The 15243-nt window shown below is 48.3% G+C and overlaps 1 protein-coding gene across 4 annotated transcripts in view; it reads right to left on the minus strand.

Moving 5' to 3' along the window:
* The window catches only part of LOC128687708 (UDP-glycosyltransferase UGT5), a gene marked incomplete at its 5' end in the record, with an annotated part of 120388 nt that overhangs the window by 82950 nt on the left and 22195 nt on the right, over window positions 1–15243 (minus strand). For all 4 annotated transcript variants that reach the window (XR_011391862.1, XR_011391861.1, XM_070083968.1 and 1 more), the window contains 2 exon segments: window positions 848–925; window positions 11894–12087. Coding sequence is in view for 2 of the 4 variants with exons in the window: in XM_070083968.1 (XP_069940069.1) it covers window positions 848–925; window positions 11894–12087 (272 nt within the window).

Here is a 15243-nt window from a genome sequence, read left to right on the forward strand (position 1 = left end):
TAGATTATTGTTAGTTTTAAAGTTAATAGTAAATCCACTCATTTTTCTTTCAGTGGCATATTTTTTTTAGATTTCGAGTGTCTTTTAACATTGTGAATCCCATATTAAGATTTTATGATTTTTTTTTTCAGTCAGGTATACAACTTGCTCATCACCGAAATTTTTATGAATCTGAAGCACTAGCATGATGATCGTCGCTGATTCAGCAGTCAGGCAAGACGTAATTGTAGGAAGCATCGTCAGTGTGGCGGGAGGGAGGTACCCACTAGTGGTGGTGGGCCATGCCCAGGAAGTTAGGGAAGAGTATAATGGTCTTGTTGGCAGACAGCATGGGCTGTCTGTGAAGACAGTACAGGCTGTCTACAAGAGATTTAAGAAACAAAAATCCTTCGTACCAAGAAAAAAATGGTACTTCTGTGTCAGATATATATGGTAATACCTACAAAACTTATGAATTACACATGCCTGACACAGAAGCTTGGTACAGAGAATATATTCTTTATTCTCTGGCCCAGTTCTTGGTCATGACGTACTTCCAAGAGAAGGTCGCCCACAGTGACGATACGTAGTACTGCTGCACCTTATCTGATTCAGATTCATCAAGAATACGGTGTTGAACACCATGTAGGCTAAGGGACTGATTACCTTGTCTTCTTCAGTTTCAATACCTGTGTATTGAACTGATGAAAGCACTGATTAACGAGATGTTATCAGAATAAGGATACTCAGGTTTTATTCATCATCTTTAAAAACGCCACTCAAAAAAAAAAAACTAAATCATTCAGATAAATGGCACAGGTATCACGATAAGTCTCGTAGATTCTAAGATACCGGAGGTTTACTATACCTATTAACAATAACGAGACTGCCGTTGAGTCGAATGTCCCTGAGCCTGGTGGTGTCTATGTCACCCTCGACTGCCATCCTAGAAAGAGAGAGACAGAACTGAGACATCGTCCCAATAAGTTATACTCTAAAGATTCAATCATACTGCAAAAATCTGGTAGTTTTACACATATCCAGATACGCTGCAAACTCTCATAACTAACGAGAGCAAAGTAGCAGTACAAGCATATCAGATTCATGAGACATTTTGAAATATTAGAAACATTCACTGGAATTAAAAAGTACATTGTAAATCTGCGTATACTTACGGGAGGGCGTGGTCACCTAGGGGGAACTGAGTCAGATTTACAATATGTAATGTATGAATAACTTTTTATAACCTTTAATTAAACATGTATTCAGAAATGTTAGTTTTCTAACTTACAATCTTTAGAATCCCATTTTTTTTTTTTTGGAAGGGGGCATTTTTTTTAGATTGTAATTTTCGAGTGACGTAATAAGGCAACCTCTATAATTTTCAACACGTATTGATAAAAAGTTTGGACGTAGTTAGATACAAAAATACGAACCTCTTTGCAGTGCATCTTTGACATACCTTGATGCAAGTCTGGTAGTTTAAGAAAACACTGTTACTTGTACTACATGCACGCAAAAATAGGGTAAGACAACCAAAATATCCTTCAGAAAGTGAAGAGACAGACACTGAAAATGCTGCCTTACTTATGTTGATTCCTGGGATCTTTCAGATCTATAATAAGAAGATTCATAGTTAGTTAGTTAGTTAAAGATTAGCCGGTATTCTCCCGGCCCGGGCCTTTTCCAAGTGGTGGCCCGGCCTTGGCTCCCTCTTTAGGGAGTGTCTGAGACCTAAGTCTCCCATGGGAGGAGGCACAAGTACCTCCTCATCTTTGGGACCAACTGTCCCCAGGCCTAGCCACAAGCTAGGCCTCTCTGGTCCGCCATCCCCGCCCCAAGGGAGCAAATGGGAATGACAGTCTTATGAGCTAAAGACTCGGGCTCAGGCACCTACCCTACCCTAGAAGGGTTAGGCATGGTGTCGATGTGAAGATTCATAGGGTCGTCAGATATTAAGACCGTGTTTGATTGCTGCCACACTGATGAAGTTCTCCATCATTATGTAATTAAAACGAATGCTAAGGTGGGAGAATATTTGCCTGAATAACATTGAGCGTTGTTTTTTATTTCCTAAATATCTCTAAAGCGTGCGGGGTAATTGGCTACTCAGATTTAAATTTTCTTAAAAAATAGTAAAATTTAGTATTTGTCTTTCAAATTGTGTCAGCGCACATATTAATAATTGTAATGCTCGTGAGACTAGTATCCACGGCTACAAATATGCTAATGTCAGGAGTTACATGCTCAGTGTACTTACTGGGCACCTGGCGTTTGAAGCATTGTAGCTAAGTATAAAATAAACCCAGTGAGGAGCATGGGTGCGGTGGGGACAATAAGGGAACACTGTATAAACATCCGGGGTCCCAGACTATACAACATCTTACCAGAAGATATCAGAAGATATCGAAACACTTCAAAGGTATATCAAAAGTGTTAGTGGACTAAGACATTAATGATTCTAGCTAACTTTTCGGGAGGCTGGTTAAAATATCTAAGGTTCGATTCTAGAATCATCTAGAATAATCAAGAAAAACTCACAGTGTCAAGTTAATTGACACAGAGTATTTACTGAATATTCTAAACGGTTTTGGAACATCGGGTATTGTATTTTGACAAAATGAGGGTATTCTTTTCTATTTTATTAATTAAAAGGTTGCACACAATAGCTGCATTCAGCATGTGGATTAGTATTTATAAAGTAATTTATAATGTCACATGACTTGTTCTCAGCGGATAGAATTATTATTATTATTAAAGATTAGCCGGTATTCTCCCGGCCCGGGCCTTTTCCAAGTGGTGACCCGGCCTTGGCTCCCTATCTGGGGAGTGTCTGAGACCTAAGTCTCCCATGGGAGGAGGCACAAGTACCTCCTCATCTTTGGGACCAACTGTCCCCAGGCCTAGCCACAAGCTAGGCCTCTCTGGTCTGCCATCCCCGCACCAAGGGGGCTAATGGGAATGACAGTCTCATGAGCTCAGGCACCTACCCTACCCTAGAAGGGTTAGGCATGGTGTCGATTTAGCGGTTAGAAGATTAGGGTTGGCTATTAAATATCTTTTAGTTACTCTACCTCATGCTATCTGCAAACTGTAAGGCCCAGCACCGGAACACATACGGGGTGGGGTGAGGGGAGATACTGCCACTCACGCTACTATACTCTAAAAAAAAATTCCCCTTCGCAATATTGCACAGCTTATGATGACACACTGAATAGTGTGAAAGTACTTGAGCAAAAGATTTTTACCCCCGTGACTTGTCTTACATTGTTAAGATTGCCTGTTTGCAATTGATATATATATATATATATATATATATATATATATATATATATATATATATATATATATATATATATATATATATATATATATATATATATATATATACTCACCTAGTTGTGGTTCGGGGGTTGATTAACAGCTCCCGGCTCCGCCCCTTAAAGTGGCCACTACCAGGTCACTGTTCCCGCTCCCTGAGCTTTATCATACCTCTTCTTAAAGCTACGTATGGATCCTGCCTCCACTACATTAGTTCTCAGGCTGTTCCACTTACTGACAACTCTATGACTGAAGAAATAGTTCCTAACATCCCTGTGGTTCATCTGAGTCTTCAACTTCCAACTATGACCCCTTGTTGCTGTGTCCCATCTCTAGAACATCCTGTCTCTGTCCACCTAGTCTATACCTCTCAGTAGTATTTAATATGTCGTTATCATATTCCCTCTACCTCTCCTGTCTTCCAGTGTCGTCAGGTCGATTTCCCTCTCCTCGTAGGACTAGTCTTGATGCAAACCTTAGCGCTATCTCTAGGTTCCTTACATTATATTTTTCTTTTTTTTTATTTTGTGTAAAATTCGTCGGGAAGTAAGCCCTTATTTCTATCTTATTCATTATATACAGTTAATTTTATACGTTAATTTTTAAATTACACTTTGAAGTCATATTTGTAAAAGTATTTTGATCATGCAGGGGAATGAAAATAGAAGAATGAATAGGATCCGATCTATATATTTCTTAGACGTGTGGCAAGAATGTTGCTGTTGTGTTATTGATAATAACTGTAACCAAAAAGAACATTCTACCTGCATATATTTTATTGGTTAAGCGAAAGATTTTCTTTCATTACATGATCTTAATCAGATATTTACCGTCAACAATTTTTACCGTGGGTATGACGTTTGAGCCATTTTACTTGTATGGGAAAACTTCAGGGTTATGTAAATTATGTCGTTTGGAATGGGTGTTTGCCAGAACTGGAGTTCACGGCCAGTAACGTCATCAGGATACCTTACTTTGTAAGCTGAGCGTCGTTAGGTAAGACACATATGCAACAGTTAGGTATCTTTATTTCGAAACGTTTCGCCTACACAGTAGGCTTCTTCAGTCGAGTACAGAAAAGTTGATAGAAGCAGAAGATACTTCTGCTTCTATCAACTTTTCTGTACTTGACTGAAGAAGCCTACTGTGTAGGCGAAACGTTTCGAAATAAAGATACCTAACTGTTGCATATGTGTCTTACCTAACAATCTGTCGGTATTTTATACCATTTTAATGTTCAAGCTGAGCGTCATGTGAGACTCACTTCACTACGGAAATCCCACCTTCTTTGGACTGTCACATTTGCCTGGTACACTTGCATAGTTCCTGAGTGGAATGTGGGTGTAATTCAGTTGATACTAAGGAGTCTATTAATACTTGCGAGTATGGAAGGAAGTTACATTGTGCTACGGTAAGCCAGTGGAAGGTCTTCGTCAGATTATCAAAAGCTCCAGCTGCGGGTCATCATATGACTAAGGCTCGCATCAGGAAATACTTGTCCCGTTTCCTGATAAACCTTACATAATCTAATATGTCCTACGTGCTGACCGAATTGGGATCCAACTATCTGGCTCATTTCCAACCCGGAAACCTACATCAGCCAAATACATCAGCAAGTGACTCGACCACCAGTCATAATCAACACGAGCCTGTGCTCCTCACCGGAGACTTCTTCCACCTGACGCCAACGCTACCTGGCACACCACTGCCACACTACAAGACTCCAACGCTACCTGGCACACCACTGCCACACTACAAGACCCCAACGAGACCTGGCACACCACTGCCACACTACAAGACGCCAACACGACCTGGCACACCACTGCCACACTACAAGACGCCAACGCGACCTGGCACACCACTGCCACACTACAAGACCCCAACGCTACCTGGCACACCACTGCCACACTACAAGACGCCAACGCTACCTGGCACGCCACTGCCACACTACAAGACGCCAACGCTACCTGGCACGCCACTGCCACACTACAAGACGCCAACGCTACCTGGCACACCACTGCCACACTACAAGACGCCAACACGACCTGGCACACCACTGCCACACTACAAGACGCCAACGCTACCTGGCACGCCACTGCCACACTACAAGACGCCAACGCTACCTGGCACACCACTGCCACACTACAAGACGCCAACACTACCTGGCACACCACTGCCACAGTACAAGACGCCAACGTTACCTGGCACACCACTGCCACACTACAAGACGCCAACGCTACCTGGCACACCACTGCCACACTACAACACCCCAACGCTAGCTGGCACACCACTGCCACACTACAACACCCCAACGCTACCTGGCACACCACTGCCACACTACAAGACGCCAACGCTACCTGGCACACCACTGCCACACTACAAGACGCCAACACTACCTGGCACACCACTGCCACACTACAAGACGCCAACGTTACCTGGCACACCACTGCCACACTACAAGACGCCAACGCTACCTGGCACACTACTGCCACACTACAAGACGCCAACACTACCTGGCACACCACTGCCACACTACAAGACACCAACGCTACCTGGCACACCACTGCCACACTACAAGACGCCAACGTTACCTGGCACACCACTGCCACACTACAAGACGCCAACGTTACCTGGCACACCACTGCCACACTACAACACCCCAACGCTACCTGGCACACCACTGCCACACTACAAGACCCCAACGCTACCTGGCACACCACTGCCACATTACAAGACGCCAACGTTACCTGGCACACCACTGCCACACTACAAGACGCCAACGTTACCTGGCACACCACTGCCACACAACAAGACCCCAACGCTACCTGGCACACCACTGCCACACTACAAGACGCCAACGTTACCTGGCACACCACTGCCACACTACAAGACGCCAACGTTACCTGGCACACCACTGCCACACTACAACACCCCAACGCTACCTGGCACACCACTGCCACACTACAACACCCCAACGCTACCTGGCACACCACTGCCACACTACAACACCCCAACGCTACCTGGCACACCACTGCCACACTACAACACCCCAACGCTACCTGGCACACCACTGCCACACTACAACACCCCAACGCTACCTGGCACACCACTGCCACACTACAAGACGCCAACACTACCTGGCACACCACTGCCACACTACAAGACGCCAACGTTACCTGGCACACCACTGCCACACTACAAGACGCCAACGCTACCTGGCACACCACTGCCACACTACAACACCCCAACGCTACCTGGCACACCACTGCCACACTACAACACCCCAACGCTACCTGGCACACCACTGCCACACTACAACACCCCAACGCTACCTGGCACACCACTGCCACACTACAACACCCAAACGCTACCTGGCACACCACTGCCACACTACAACACCCCAACGCTACCTGGCACACCACTGCCACACTACAACACCCCAACGCTACCTGGCACACCACTGCCACACTACAACACCCCAACGCTACCTGGCACACCACTGCCACACTACAACACCCCAACGCTACCTGGCACACCACTGCCACACTACAATACCCCAACGCTACCTGGCACACCACTGCCACACTACAAGATGCCAACACTACCTGGCACACCACTGCCACACTACAAGACGCCAACGTTACCTGGCACACCACTGCCACACTACAACACCCCAACGCTACCTGGCACACCACTGCCACACTACAAGACCCCAACGCTACCTGGCACACCACTGCCACACTACAAGACCCCAACGCTACCTGGCACACCACTGCCACACTACAACACCCCAACGCTACCTGGCACACCACTGCCACACTACAACACCCCAACGCTACCTGGCACACCACTGCCACACTACAACACCCCAACGCTACCTGGCACACCACTGCCACACTACAACACCCCAACGCTACCTGGCACACCACTGCCACACTACAACACCCAAACGCTACCTGGCACACCACTGCCACACTACAACACCCCAACGCTACCTGGCACACCACTGCCACACTACAACACCCCAACGCTACCTGGCACACCACTGCCACACTACAACACCCCAACGCTACCTGGCACACCACTGCCACACTACAACACCCCAACGCTACCTGGCACACCACTGCCACACTACAATACCCCAACGCTACCTGGCACACCACTGCCACACTACAAGATGCCAACACTACCTGGCACACCACTGCCACACTACAAGACGCCAACGTTACCTGGCACACCACTGCCACACTACAACACCCCAACGCTACCTGGCACACCACTGCCACACTACAAGACCCCAACGCTACCTGGCACACCACTGCCACACTACAAGACCCCAACGCTACCTGGCACACCACTGCCACACTACAACACCCCAACACTACCTGGCACACCACTGCCACACTACAACACCCCAACGCTACCTGGCACACCACTGCCACACTACAACACCCCAACGCTACCTGGCACACCACTGCCACACTACAACACCCCAACACTACCTGGCACACCACTGCCACACTACAAGACGCCAACGCTACCTGGCACACCACTGCCACACTACAACACCCCAACGCTACCTGGCACACCACTGCCACACTACAACACCCCAACGCTACCTGGCACACCACTGCCACACTACAAGACGCCAACACTACCTGGCACACCACTGCCACACTACAACACCCCAACACTACCTGGCACACCACTGCCACACTACAAGACGCCAACGTTACCTGGCACACCACTGCCACACTACAAGACGCCAACGCTACCTGGCACACCACTGCCACACTACAACACCCCAACACTACCTGGCACACCACTGCCACACTACAACACCCCAACGCTACCTGGCACACCACTGCCACACTACAACACCCCAACGCTACCTGGCACACCACTGCCACACTACAACACCCCAACACTACCTGGCACACCACTGCCACACTACAAGACGCCAACGCTACCTGGCACACCACTGCCACACTACAACACCCCAACGCTACCTGGCACACCACTGCCACACTACAACACCCCAACGCTACCTGGCACACCACTGCCACACTACAAGACGCCAACGCTACCTGGCACACCACTGCCACACTACAAAACCCCAACACTACCTAGCACACCACTGCCACACTACAAGACGCCAACGCTACCTGGCACACCACTGCCACACTACAAGACGCCAACGCTACCTGGCACACCACTGCCACACTACAACACCCCAACGCTACCTGGCACACCACTGCCACACTACAACACCCCAACGCTACCTGGCACACCACTGCCACACTACAAGACGCCAACGCTACCTGGCACACCACTGCCACACTACAACACCCCAACACTACCTGGCACACCACTGCCACACTACAAGACGCCAACGCTACCTGGCACACCACTGCCACACTACAACACCCCAACGCTACCTGGCACACCACTGCCACACTACAACACCCCAACACTACCTGGCACACCACTGCCACACTACAACACCCCAACACTACCTGGCACACCACTGCCACACTACAACACCCCAACGTTACCTGGCACACCACTGCCACACTACAACACCCCAACGTTACCTGGCACACCACTGCCACACTACTACACCCCAACGCTACCTGGCACACCACTGCCACACTACAACACCCCAACACTACCTGGCACACCACTGCCACACTACAACACCCCAACGCTACCTGGCACACCACTGCCACACTACAACACCCCAACGCTACCTGGCACACCACTGCCACACTACAACACCCCAACACTACCTGGCACACCACTGCCACACTACAACACCCCAACGCTACCTGGCACACCACTGCCACACTACAACACCCCAACGCTACCTGGCACACCACTGCCACACTACAACACCCCAACACTACCTGGCACACCACTGCCACACTACAACACCCCAACGCTACCTGGCACACCACTGCCACACTACAAGACGCCAACGCTACCTGGCACACCACTGCCACACTACAACACCCCAACACTACCTGGCACACCACTGCCACACTACAACACCCCAACGCTACCTGGCACACCACTGCCACACTACAAGACGCCAACGCTACCTGGCACACCACTGCCACACTACAACACCCCAACGCTACCTGGCACACCACTGCCACACTACAACACCCCAACGTTACCTGGCACACTACTGCCACACTACAAGACGCCAACGCTACCTGGCACACCACTGCCACACTACAACACACCAACGCTACCTGGCACACCACTGCCACACTACAACACCCCAACGCTACCTGGCACACCACTGCCACACTACAAGACGCCAACGCTACCTGGCACACCACTGCCACACTACAACACCCCAACGCTACCTGGCACACCACTGCCACACTACAAGACGCCAACGCTACCTGGCACACCACTGCCACACTACAACACCCCAACGCTACCTGGCACACCACTGCCACACTACAACACCCCAACGCTACCTGGCACACCACTGCCACACTACAAGACCCCAACACTACCTGGCACACCACTGCCACACTACAACACCCCAACACTACCTGGCACACCACTGCCACACTACAACACCCCAACACTACCTGGCACACCACTGCCACACTACAACACCCCAACGCTACCTGGCACACCACTGCCACACTACAACACCCCAACGCTACCTGGCACACCACTGCCACACTACAAGACCCCAACACTACCTGGCACACCACTGCCACACTACAACACCCCAACACTACCTGGCACACCACTGCCACACTACAACACCCCAACACTACCTGGCACACCACTGCCACACTACAACACCCCAACACTACCTGGCACACCACTGCCACACTACAACACCCCAACGCTACCTGGCACACCACTGCCACACTACAACACCCCAACGCTACCTGGCACACCACTGTCACACTACAAGACCCCAACACTACCTGGCACACCACTGCCACACTACAACACCCCAACACTACCTGGCACACCACTGCCACACTACAACACCCCAACACTACCTGGCACACCACTGCCACACTACAACACCCCAACACTACCTGGCACACCACTGCCACACTACAACACCCCAACACTACCTGGCACACCACTGCCACACTACAACACCCCAACACTACCTGGCACACCACTGCCACACTACAACACCCCAACGCTACCTGGCACACCACTGCCACACTACAACACCCCAACGCTACCTGGCACACCACTGCCACACTACAAGACCCCAACACTACCTGGCACACCACTGCCACACTACAACACCCCAACACTTCCTGGCACACCACTGCCACACTACAACACCCCAACACTACCTGGCACACCACTGCCACACTACAACACCCCAACACTACCTGGCACACCACTGCCACACTACAACACCCCAACGCTACCTGGCACACCACTGCCACACTACAACACCCCAACGCTACCTGGCACACCACTGCCACACTACAAGACGCCAACGCTACCTGGCACACCACTGCCACACTACAACACCCCAACACTACCTGGCACACCACTGCCACACTACAACACACCAACGCTACCTGGCACACCACTGCCACACTACAAGACGCCAACGTTACCTGGCACACCACTGCCACACTACAAGACGCCAACGCTACCTGGCACACCACTGCCACACTACAACACCCCAACACTACCTGGCACACCACTGCCACACTACAACACACCAACGCTACCTGGCACACCACTGCCACACTACAAGACGCCAACGCTACCTGGCACACCACTGCCACACTACAACACCCCAACACTACCTGGCACACCACTGCCACACTACAACACACCAACGCTACCTGGCACACCACTGCCACACTACAAGACGCCAACGTTTCCTGGCACACCACTGCCACACTACAAGACGCCAACGCTACCTGGCACACCACTGCCACACTACAACACCCCAACACTACCTGGCACACCACTGCCACACTACAACACCCCAACGCTACCTGGCACACCACTGCCACACTACAACACCCCAACGCTACCTGGCACACCACTGCCACACTACAACACCCCAACACTACCTGGCACACCACTGCCACACTACAACACCCCAACGCTACCTGGCACACCACTGCCACACTACAACACCCCAACACTACCTGGCACACCACTGCCACACTACAACACCCCAACGCTACCTGGCACACCACTGCCACACTACAACACTCTTATAATTACTTATATTAGCCCTTCAGGCTGAATAATAAATATATGTAACATCTTGATTATTTTTATTTTATTTATATTAATATTACTGTTTTAGTAATATCTTATAATTTACTTTTTTATTAAACGGGGAGTTTAGCCATATTCCTGACATAACTTTCATCCGTGAAAAACTGGTAACAGAAATAATATAAGACATAATCAAGGATAATAATTAGGAAGAAGAAAAAAGATGTAAAAAAGGAAGCAAAGGAAAAACAATTAACATTCAGTTTAAAAAAAATGCTCTGGTGCATAAAAATTCAAGACAATGTAAAAACAAGAGCAGATTACGAAGACAGGTAGCATAAAATCTCACCTTGGAATTATGTAATGCATAGTGATAGCAGAATACAGTATGTGGCTGAGTGTGTTGATCATCCTGCCAGTGAAGGTAAGAGGGTGGCCTAGGTCCAATAGGAAACTGCCTACTGTTGAAGGGAACTGTGGGTTGCCTGCCAGGTCACTCATTGATTCAAGCAGCATGTTTGGAACCATGTGAATATAGGGTACCTGGAAAATACATTAGCAAATTGGTGATTGTGATGGATGATCGATGGACATTTTGTCGACGATGGTACTTATAATCTCAGGAACCTTCCTATTTCATTTCTAACGTAAATACAATAAAATTAATAACCAAAGTCTTTCCTATAATTCAACTTCAATCACTTAAATGAAAGCATAATATGGATTTTATTATATCTGTAATTTTAGTTAAAACTGCACTAATTTCCCTACCCACTATTAGCTTTTTTTGAGATTGTTTACTGTTCATTCCCAAACTGTGTCTCCGAGGAATGAAATCCGAACTATAGACAGCATTTTTACAATTATGTTAACTAATGTTACTTACTGCTCGCTTAGGTTAGGCATATTTCATTAAAAGTATGTATTAAGTCCATTATAGAATCCCTTCCTAATGAGCTGCCTTTAAGAGACTAACTACCTTAAAACTACGTCTTCAAGGGTGATGGACTGATTACATCGTCTTCACAACTCTACTGCTTCAGCTAACTCCTCTGTACTCGAGAAGCCTACTGTGTAGGCTTCCTTTGTAGGCTTTCCTTTGTAGTTGCTTCATATCTTTCAAATTCTTCTCGCGAAGTGCACAGTTGGTCAGCTAATGATGGTGAAGTACACAGTTGGTCAGCTAATGATCGTGAAGTACACAGTTGGTCAGCTAATGATCGTGAAGTACACAGTTGGTCAGCTAATGATCGTGAAGTGCACAGTTGGTCAGTTAATGATCGTGAAGTGCACAGTTGGTCAGCTAATGATCGTGAAGTGCACAGTTGGTCAGCTAATGATCGTGAAGTGCACAGTTGGTCAGCTAATGATCGTGAAGTGCACAGTTGGTCAGCTAATGATCGTGAAGTACGCAGTTGGTCAGCTAATGATCGTGAAGTGCACAGTTGGTCAGCTAATGATCGCGAAGTACACAGTTGGTCAGCTAATGATCGTGAAGTGCACAGTTGGTCAGCTAATGATCGCGAAGTACACAGTTGGTCAGCTAATGATCGTGAAGTGCACAGTTGGTCAGCTAATGATCGCGAAGTACACAGTTGGTCAGCTAAGGATCGTGAAGTACACAGTTGGTCAGCTAAGGATCGTGAATTACACAGTTGGTCAGCTAATGATGGTGAAGTACGCAGTTGGTCAGCTAATGATCGTGAAGTACACGGTTGGTCAGCTAAGGATCGTGAAGTACACAGTTGGTCAGCTAAGGATCGTGAATTACACAGTTGGTCAGCTAATGATGGTGAAGTACACAGTTGGTCAGCTAATGATCGTGAAGTACACAGTTGGTCAGCTAATGATCGTGAAGTACACAGTTGGTCAGCTAATGATCGTGAAGTACACAGTTGGTCAGCTAATGATCGTGAAGTACACAGTTGGTCAGCTAATGATCGTGAAGTACACAGTTGGTCAGCTAATGATCGTGAAGTGCACAGTTGGTCAGCTAATGATCCATACGGATCTGCACATGTTTTTAAGTTCACATCCTCACTCTGTAGAACCTGACTTACTCTATGAAACTTTTGTAAAATCCTACAAATTCAACAACAACAACAACAGCAACAAAAAGTGAGTTCCAGCACTAGCATCTTATTTACAGTAATATTTGCTTATCTCCTAGTGTCTTCTTTTTAAGATTGATCTTCAACTATACATTGTAAAAATTCTAAAATTTTAAGCAAAGATTTCAAAATTGCTGCTCTTGCCATAGCATGTGCCTCCCATCTGCTACCAGAGAGGGATTTTAAGACTTTCATTTCCAAAACAACCTTTAAGAGTTTTCCACCGGCTGGTTGACGCTGAAAAAAAGGTATAGAGCAATTGTACTGTAGAGAAATTCGCTGCGTGGATGAGGTAGAGTGCGGTCGTGCTTTGCACCCCTCTACTGTTTACCCAGACGAGCTACTCGGACAACAATATGGTGATAGGTGTGCGCCGGAGAGTGAATACTGTGGGCATTGAGCTCATTAGTGGGGCTTTAACGCCTACGTCAGTCGAGGTGTTATTGCCCAAAATTATAAGAGAGACATACGGCATTAGAGACGAGGATTTGTATGGAGTGGCACTAAATGGTTTTTATAGAATATTCGTTAAAGTGCTAACAGCTCAAGTGTACGAGGCGTTGGTGGATCGTTAACAAGATGTCAGCATTAAAATAACACCGGCAGTGAGGGTCAGGTTGACGGATGTATCACGACAATATTCGTGGGTCAAGCTCCGCAACGTGCCTTTTGAGGCTGATGAAGCAGATATCAGAAGTGTTTTTGAAAAATATGGGACTGTACATCTAGCCCATCCTGGAAAATGGGTAAAAGGAGCTTACGCAGGATTTCCTGAGGGTACTTTCAATCTCAAGATGACGGTGAGACATCCTATACCTTCGTATGTATATCTCGAGGAGTTTAAAACGAAGGTAATGGTGGCGTATGCTGGGCAGAGGCGTACGTGCCGACTGTGTGGCGAATATGACCACATGGCGGCAGATTGTGACAAGCGGAATGTGGCTACTGGGCCGGCAAGAGGCGGAGTGCCTACGCATGAGAAAACGATGCCTGAGGAAGAACAGAGGCAAGGAGGAGGGCATGGTCGCACGAGGAGTGAAGAGGTGGTGGGTCCTCCTGTGGAATCGGAAAGGGATGTGGAGATGCGTGAATCACCCAGCCCATTGATAGTACAGTTGTCGAGTGAGGAGGTGCAAGTGGGCGCAGAAGTGAAAGCTATCGAGGAGGAGTTGGCGACGGTGTTACAGGCTATTTTACAATCTACGGAGGTGGAGAGTCGCAGCGAGCAGGAACCTGGGATCGGGGCAGAAGGAGGTGTGTGCGGGAGGAGGGAGGACCAGGTGGCACCTGTGATGGACAGTGCAAGTGCCATGGAAGGGCATGGAGGCGAATTAAGGGTGGTAGAGGTGGAAGTCCATTGTGAGGACTCCCAGGACACAGATATGGAGACTGAGTGAGCAACGAGGATAAGGGCGGCGGCGTCAGATTCAGACGATGTTCTGACGCCGGCGCAAAGGCCAGGGAAAAAGGCATGGGGTTATGGTACCCAGAGTGACTCTAAGAGAGGGCCACAACAGAAGGGGGATGATGGTTGGGAAGGAGGGTGGAGTACGTGGCAAAGACAATGCCCAGGGGAATGGTCAGAAAG

This window comes from Cherax quadricarinatus, chromosome 11, assembly GCF_038502225.1.
Source record: "Cherax quadricarinatus isolate ZL_2023a chromosome 11, ASM3850222v1, whole genome shotgun sequence".
NCBI classification, from domain to species: Eukaryota; Metazoa; Arthropoda; class Malacostraca; order Decapoda; family Parastacidae; genus Cherax; species Cherax quadricarinatus.